Source organism: Primulina eburnea, chromosome 8 (genome assembly GCF_022965805.1).
Source record: "Primulina eburnea isolate SZY01 chromosome 8, ASM2296580v1, whole genome shotgun sequence".
Classification (NCBI taxonomy): domain Eukaryota; kingdom Viridiplantae; phylum Streptophyta; class Magnoliopsida; order Lamiales; family Gesneriaceae; genus Primulina; species Primulina eburnea.
In genome coordinates, this window is record NC_133108.1 from 35,144,796 (window position 1) to 35,153,936 (window position 9,141).

A 9,141-nucleotide genomic window follows, 5' to 3' on the forward strand; every position below is an offset into this window, starting at 1 on the left:
GTCATCATAAATCCATGCAAAACAATCTTTGTATTGCTTCTGCATACTGATCAAATCTTGCTTCAACTGCTCTTCTAGTATCTTACTCAAATACACCACTTTTGGATTCTCAAGCTCCCACAAGTTGATTTCCTCTAATGAGTCTTGTACTTCGTGAATCGTGCTGGCCATCTTCCATTTGAGATGGCGCCGTCAACAATTCATCAACTTGGAGTTCATCCTCCTCATATTCTTCTTCGTGGACAACGTTGGTTCCATAGGTGTCTCATGCTTCCTCCTCATCTAATTTGTTCAGTATTTGCTGCACATGTGCCTTCCATATAGAGGTTGCAGCTACCTCCTTTCTTTTCTGTTACAACATAATCATCAACCTCCTCAATCAGCGGCTGAATTATCGGTCTAGGCAGCACGATAACAGTAGGCTTGAGGATTCTTTCCAACGTCGAGCTTGGAGTTTGTGTCTGCATGTATATGGGACTTTCTTTCTTACTATTGCTACGAAATTTGATGGGCCCAAAATCTTCTTTGTAATATCTAGCATCAGCTGCACTTGCACTTATTTGAAATTGTTGTCCATCCAATTCTACCACCTCCTCATCATCTCCTTTCCAAAATAACAACAGCTGGTGCATTGATGATGAGATGTACTGGTTTGCATGGATCCAATACATGCCTAGCAACGCTTGAAAGTTGGCGGACGAGTTTAACACGAAAAATGCACACAAAGCGACATTCTCCCTACAGTAACATCAGCGGGGAATACTCCAATGGTCTTGGTGATTTCCCCTGTATATGCAGCAACCAAAACTTCTGTAGGAATCAAGTCATCTTCAGTTTTGCCCAGACTTTTTAACATTCTTACTGGAAGAACATTCACAGCTGAACCATTGTCAATTAAAAACCTAGACATTGGCTTCCCATTCACGTGGGCTTTGATGTACAACGGCCTTATATACTTGGTCATGGTCGGTGTAGACTTCTCAAGTATTACTTGTTTAGGTTTATTTGGGTGATCCTCCTTAATAATCGCTCTTGAAGTTCCTCCTAGGAGTTTATTTGCATGATCTTCCTTTTGCACTGATTCCTTGGGCATCAACTCTCCATTCTCCTCTTCCATCATTTTAAACCTCTCTGGTAGTATCACCATTCCTGTGGCAAAATCCACAGTGATGTGAAACTCTCTAACACAAAAATTGATTGTTTTTATTCTTTGATCATCTTCCTCACTTAACAAAACATCATCGTCGTCCACTAACTTATCCTCAGTGTCTGATTTTTCAAACTTGGACTAACTCCCTTCCTAATCCTGGGTGACTTAAATATCCATTGTGGTTTCATTTCTCAAATTAGTGGATTCTTCTCTTCTTACAATAGCTCTTTCTCTCAATGGCCGTCTCTGTTGAGTCCTGGTCGGTGGCCTAGGGAACTTTTTGTGTTTGGCCAATCTACAAGACTCACTGAACTCGCATCTAGCTGGAAGGACATACACGGGCTTTGCTCTCCTGCTCTCAATCATTTTTCCTTTTGAGACTTCATCCACACGCTGCGCTCTATCTTGGTCAGCTGACTTTTTCTTGATTTCCATCCTTCGCGACTCAACTTCATAAGCATTTCTTTTGTCCGAGTACATTTGGTGCTGATTGCGAGATGAATCCCCTCTATACCATTGATTCTCAAGCATTGGTCTCTCAAGAAAATGTTGGTTCCTCGGTCTAGAGGCCGCAGATTCACCAGCACTTCTGGTTAAACGCTGCTGAAATGTTCATAATCGATTAGTACTGTACCTTCCAGTGGCTTCATACAGTTGACCCTTTGGGACCAATCATTTCTTAATTATTTGGTCTTTAACGGCAAAGGATCGTCTTTTTTTCTCATTGAGAAGATCCCTCAAATTTGTCACATTCACATTAACAGAAGCTACTGGGGGAAAATGATCATCATCCACTGCCATGGATTCTTGTTTGTCAAGGAAATTCAATATTCCCTTGGTAATTTTATTCTACAAAATGTTCTTGAAAGCCCAACAAGATTTAGTAGCATGATTGTAAGAGTCGTGGTACTTACAATATTGTCTACCTGACACCCTGTGATCCGGTAGAAAAGTGATGAATTTTTCTTTTACGAGGAAATCAAAAACTTCATTGGTTTTTGACATGTCAAACGTGTATGCTTATCCTTAAGGAGTTGAGAGCTATTCTTCTTTTCAGGTTATGTCAGCTTCTTTTTTAGCAGGCGAACCGTACATGAACCAGCTGATTGAATTTCTGCCTACACAACATCTTCCACCTCCTGATAATAAGACCCCATAGCAGTTCTCTTCTTGTACGACTCCTCCCGCAACAGTTCTTCGTATTCATCAACTTTGGCAGCCAACTCAAAGAAATCCCTGAACTCTATACCTTGGAAATTCTTCCTTAATTCAAAATCCAGCCGCTTTTGCGCCATCTTCACGAACTCGGTTTCAGGTAGGAACACCTTGCACCTATTCTTCATCGTTTTGAAATTGTCAATAAAAGACTCCTCAGATTCTCCATCCTTTTGGGTGACCCTGGATAAATCAGCAATACACACTTCTGTTTCTGAATTGAATGTGAAATTGTCTTTTCATCTCTTTCCAATACATCACTGAATTTATGGGGAGCGAGGCATAACAAGCAAATGCGGTCCCTGTGAGAGAATTTGGGAATATTGACAGCTTTAAGTTGTTGAAGTTATCCAAGTTCGCTAGTTCCCTGCACTGGATGGTGAATCTGGCTATATGTTTCATGATGGACTGACCATCCTCCCTAGAGAATAGGCTGAAATCATGAACTCTATAACCCCTTGGATATGGGTTATTCATGCCTATGTAGTATGGATAGGGTTTGTGGAACTCTGGGCAGCCTATCTGTCTCAAGGACGGCCCATATAGCTCTTGAATAGTTTATCTCACCATATCAGGATCAATCGTTGCTGCATTCTTGTTGGGGAGTGAATGGTGATAATATTTTTCCCCACCGAATCTGAGCCCCTGTAATGTAACCAGCATTCCGTCCTTGGAAACTTCCATCAACTCCCTAGTAACCAAAGTGTGGTATATCATCATACATTCCTGGTTGATACAAAGGATTAGTAATCGCATGGACTTGGTTGACAGGTTGTTTCGAACTCCCTACCCCATCTGTACGTGGATATGGCTGAAGTCTTCCACCTAAATTTTCCTCCCTTTTATGTGGTGGTGTGTACCTTGCTTCCTGTTGGTTTGGGAGTTCGAACTCTGGGTGGCGAGGATCGCCAGCCTTTGAATGTCCCGCTCCCTTGTCGAGTCCAGTGAATTGATTAATCCCCTGATCAGCCTCTTTGATAGTGGTGTTTTGCTCTCCTTGTACAGACTAATTCGGTTTACTCAAAACTGTCTTCAGACAGTCATACATTACCTTAGATAATGCCTGTGAAATTTTCTTAATCTTTATAGCAGTCAATTCTTCCATTACCTTGTTTGAAACTTGATTGTATGTAGTCGGAACATGCAGATCCACTTCTTCGGCCTGTGGTTCAACAACAGACTACTCTAGCTATGGAACCTGAGTTCTCTCTTGATTAGCCAAAGACTCCTCACTATCCGGATTGACGTTTTCTTTCCTTCTTGGTGGCATAATGGTGTCCTACCGGGCATGCCAAAATTGTTTGCACAATATTTGATTTGCAGGCTTTCCATGTGCAAAGATGCACCAATTTGTGTAAAAATGATAAAAATCTAACTTCTAAAAACACAACGATTATTGACACTAAATTTGATCATTTGTTATAGTCTCCTAAACAAATACAACGCCAAAACGAAAGAAATTAATACAATAAAACTTGATGAAATAAACTCCCAACATAATTGTGTATCAACAAATCAGTAGGAAATTACAAAAACATGGAAAATATAACAAAATAATGCTAGAATATATAAGAGGATGCTAAAATATGACTGAAAAACATGAAAAAACTTGATTAAATATATGAGAATTCTGCAGGGAGTTGCCTGGAGTTTTTGCGATGTGTGTTCTCTTTTCTCTGTAGCCGATGCCCCTTTTCTTCCTAGCAACTGTGTGGTTCTTTCTTCCACTGCTCCATGATCCATGTTCTTCCGTTATTCATCCCACGATCTCTCTCTTTCAGCCCACGATCTTCTCTCCCTTTCAGCGCCTTGTGATCAGTTTAAATCGAAAGTGATTGATCTGCTATACTTGATGGGCCTGTATGATTTAATTTGGGCACCCATAATTAAATTGGGCCTCCGTAATTAAATATTTTAGCACAAACAATTATGTTATGTGTATTTGACTAATTATGTACAGAGCATATAAATCCAAAAAATTAATCCTGTCAAATTTATACTATTTTTAAACTCATGTTTAACTCGTCCAATATAAACTACTTTCGGATACATACTCTTCAAATATTAAGCTTAAACTTACCTCCATATCATGTCAAAACTGATCAAAAAAACTCATATGATGAAAGAGAAATAGACACGAAACAATTACGAATTTGAAAATAATACCAAAGATTTGCAATTGCGGCAACAATGATTTGGAGATTAGGGTTTTCTTTCAAAATCTTCTTCTCTGAAAAAAAAGAAGTAAGAAAGATGATGAGAAAATGGACAATGTATTGAGTATTAAACTTTTAATGGCAAAAAAGTTATTACAAAATTAAAAATAATTAAAATATCTTAATAAAATTAGATTGGGCTCATCAGCCACTTTTTTAAAAAATTGGTGATTATTTAGCCTATTGAAATTTCATAAGGGTTTCATGAACTTTTGATGTTTCACAGGGTCCAAAATGCTTTTACCCCCTATGTTTTCTTTACTCGTATATATATATAAATCAAAGGCAAAAACTTGTGTGAGATGATCTCACGGGTCTTATTTGTGAGACGAATCTCTTATTTGGGTCACCCATGAAAAAGTATCACTTTTTATGCTAAGAGTATTACCTTTTATTGTGAATATGAGTAGGGTTGATCCGTCTCACAGATTATGATCCGTGAGACCCGTCTCACGTGAGACTCACTCTAAACCAAAATGGACGATCTCTTTGGTTTGGCAAAAACTTGTGTGAGACGGTCTCACGGGTCGTATTTGTGAGACGAATCTCTTATTTGGGCCATCCATAAAAAAATATTACTTTTTATGCTAAGAGTATTACTTTTTATTATGAATATGGGTAGGGTTGATCCGTCTCACGGATTAAGATCCGTGAGACGGTCTCACATGAGACTCACTCAGATAGGCAAAAACTTGTATGAGACGGTCTCACGGATCATACTTGTGAGACGGATTTCTTATTTGGGTTATCCATGAAAAAGTATTATTTTTTATGTTAAGAGTACTACTTTTTATTGTAAATATGGGTAGGGTTTACCCGTCTCACAGATTAAGATCCGTGAGACTGTCTAATAAGACTCACTCTAGAAGATATCAAAATTTTCAATTTTCTGAAGTGTCCTTTACGGCTTTGCCTTACCAAATTTTTTTTTTTTAAAAAAAAGTTGTTGCACACAGAATCACTAAATCTGCTTACTCACACGATTGAAAACTCCATGGACTTCCTTGAAGAAATAAAAAATCAACGACTTTCAGAGCTTGAATACGACTTGCATTATTGTGACTAAAAAATGATTAGATCTGCCTTTAATTAGGATCGGTAAATCTCACATCTTCCCCTTTGTGCAAATTATTTTCAGCAATTTTTTTTAAGTTGTAGCTTCTTTTTCTCGATCTGCCAATTTCATTATCGTTCCCTTTCTTAAGATTTTGCTGCCTTTGTGGTCTCTGTAAATGTTGGTTCCTGCTATAAATATTTAGGCCTGAAATAGCAAAATGAATAAAGGGCTCGACAATCCAACTTATGTGCTGTGAGTTAAGGTGAAAACAAAAATAGCTACATTAGACAAATGCTTATTTGTATCCCACATAATTTGTTTTGCAAATGGCCTAGTTTAGTGGGATAATCTACATAATAGCAGTTTATGCATAAACATATTAAAAATATACAGATTTCAATTGTAGGTACGCATCACAAAATTTACCCGTAATATGGATCTTGATATTACCAATTATATGATTAAGCTCTTGATGATATACTTCATTAGTAACCATAAAACTAAAGAATAAAGAGAGCGATATCGAAATGTATGGGGATGCAAATTATGCGGACAGGCTATCAATCCATGTATATAAACAGCAGAAAATGACACCAAACTGAAACAACATTCTACTGCACATGCATGCGAATCACCTTTTTACATTTGGGTGTAAAGTTTAGAATAAGAGAACATGAACATAATTAATGTAGATAGATATCATTGAGATCAAATCATACTTGCAAAACTAATGCATCAAGTATATATATGGCAAATTAATAAATGCACAGATTAAACTATTCAATCAAGACTTGCCCCCTAAATTAAACCATATACAATATAGTGGCGATGTATGTTTTTTGCGTGCTTGAAACTTATATTAATAGAAGTTTAATGGATGAAAATTGTAATTTAAGAGACTGTTCATATAAATAACATCCAATGGATCGAAGTTTGCAAGAACAGAATTTAATGCTATAATAATTGACATAAAAACTTTTCATCTGTACACACAGTACTTCAACTATTACACCATCCGATCCGTTTAGCTTTCTCCATTCTCCCTCTCCGTATATAATTATGATACTTTTCATTGGAAAATATGGACTGAACCATAGATTATAAAAAGAAAGATTAGTTATAAACTTCTTGAGCGGATTAATCGATCAGCAGCCTTAGCCATATGCCCCATCACATCAACCTGAACCTGTAGCGAAACAATATAATCTATAGTCTCTTTAATCAAAGAAATTTCATCCATGTCTTCTCCACCAGGCACGAGCCTTTTCAGCACACGGGTTCTGCTTTTCATCAGTTTCTTTGCGATTAAACTAGCTACGACACTCGGAGATACAGCTTTCTTTGCTCTAACCTCACGAGCAACACGGCTTCGTTTCAAGATTTTCTTGCTGCATCTTATCAGACCAAACGAGGCCTTGTGTGGTACGTCACGGCCTGATATTTTCTCGATTAGGGTTTTGTTAGATTCGTCCCGGGAAGCATCGGCGATCAGGGCGCGGCTCCACCGAGTAGTCGAGTTTCTTGTGGAAGCGATGGCTATGTCTGCGGATAGTTTTATGGCCTTGCTTCTTTCCAAAATGGTCGTGTTCTTGTTGAAGTTGGCGTGCAGTTGGAGACCCTTTATCCAGTTCTTGAGGAATTCTTGTTTTAGTGATGAATTTTGCATTCTACGGGAGTGTTAAAGATTGTAAGAACTCGTACGCTATCAAGTTTAAGCAAAATATTAAGCACATCAACGTTTACACAAAACAAAAAAAAGGTATTCGGTGTTATGTGGTCATCACAACTACGCGAATAGCTATGAAATATATAGATGAACATTTCAATTTTGAAATTATTTCAAAATGGATAACCTTTTAATCAAATAAGTAATAACAACATATGCACCTATCTTCTTTAGATTTTACTATCTTTATTTTTTCATACACACACACACTTACATATATATAATATGTTTAACAAAATTTCTACCGAATTTCCTATTAAAGTAATATATTTCACTCTTGTTTATGATATTACATCTCCCTCTCACTGAATATCATACGTCCTACCTTTCACTAATACTGATCATCTTGAAGACACGGCGACCTGACACGGCGGCGGGAGACGAGCGTGATTCCCCAGTCCCTCTAGACATTTTTTTTTACCTAGAATTTTTGTTTTTTTTTTTACATGTTATTGTCTAAGATATTAGATACCTAAATAAAACTGTTACTTTACCCCCCATAGCGACTCTCTACGTCAAATGTTGCAGCTTCCTTATAATTACTTGACAGGAGTGTTATATATATAGCTGAGTAAAAACGATAAAAAAAAAAAAAAAAATACTCGCATACCTCGATTTCATGGGATTCAGTAGCAGAATCCTAATTGCAAATTCGAAGCGAAAATAGCGAAGAGAAGTGTTGAGATCCAACAAAGTGTGAAGAAGGCAAGAAATCAAAGAAAAACGAGGAGCAATGAGAAGAAAGTGCAGAAAAGCCCATTTATTTAGTGAAAGAAAGGGATTGGAAGTGGGCCATTCAGAGGAAAACACAGCACATGCGGGCACATGGGAATTCCGTGGCCCGCATGTCAAAACCCTGAAAAAGAATTATCAACAAAGTTTAGGCCATCATTATGATGATGTATACATAATTAAAATATATTTCTCTCAAAAAAATAAATTTATCACGAAGAAATATAATTTTTATCATAGCCTTTGATTCTCTTACTAAAATATTACAATGGGTTTTCTAGACAACAGTCATGCATATTATTTCAATCAATCCCATTTCAAAACTCAACTTTTTTTTCCTATTTTTACGTTTTCGAATTATCGCGTCGTTGCTCAATTTAATTTCGAAATCTATAAATTCCTGCAGTTTATATGATTTAAAACAATGCATATGAGTTGTAATAGACATAATTAAAGCATTATTAGTCTTCACATTGTTGATGAAATGTAAACCTAAGTCTTTTTTTTTAAAAAAAAAATTGAATTAAAAATAGTTTAAGGTTTCCGTCGGTAAGCATCTCAGACAAATTATAATATTAACGATTGAGTTCTAGTCACGTTGAAAATAAAGTTACAATTATCCTAAAAAAAATAGAGAAATTACAAAAAAGGGGCCTGAAATATTAAATTATACACGTAAAGTCATTAAAACTCTGAATTGAATACACTCAACGTAGTTTACTACGTCCAACACCTAAACCCTTGAGAATTCGACCAAAAGTAAGTTTTATGCGTCAAGAATTTATATATGTAACAATTAAATTCAATAAAATTATTAGGATATATTCTAAACGTTTAAAATATGTATTCCTTCTATTTCATAGATGCTAGATTTATCAATGTCTTGTCTTCAGTATTTATATTATCCAAATATTTATAAATAATATATGGATTACATTTCAGTAATTATACCGTTACTTAGCGAGTTTGGATACAGAAACCGTATATTAAAAAAAATACTTAAATACGTTCAGTTTTTTAAATGCTTCTATTTTAAAAAAAATAT

General features: G+C 36.4%; 1 protein-coding gene across 2 annotated transcripts; it reads right to left on the reverse strand.

The window, feature by feature from the left end:
* Positions 1-6,582: 6,582 nt before the first annotated feature.
* LOC140837910 (transcription factor IBH1-like 1) lies at positions 6,583-8,116 on the reverse strand. Of its 2 annotated transcripts, none has more exons than XM_073203987.1 (2): positions 7,975-8,116; positions 6,583-7,305 (listed from the first exon to the last, which is right to left on the reverse strand). In XM_073203987.1, the coding sequence occupies exons 1-2, from the start codon at positions 7,983-7,985 to the stop codon at positions 6,756-6,758; spliced, it is 561 nt and encodes a 186-aa protein (XP_073060088.1). In that variant the 5' UTR covers positions 7,986-8,116; the 3' UTR covers positions 6,583-6,755. The 2 variants fall into 2 exon arrangements, with proteins under 2 accessions (XP_073060088.1, XP_073060087.1); XM_073203986.1 differs by lacking the exon at positions 7,975-8,116 and adding an exon at positions 7,690-7,886.
* Between the last annotated feature and the right edge of the window lie 1,025 nt (positions 8,117-9,141).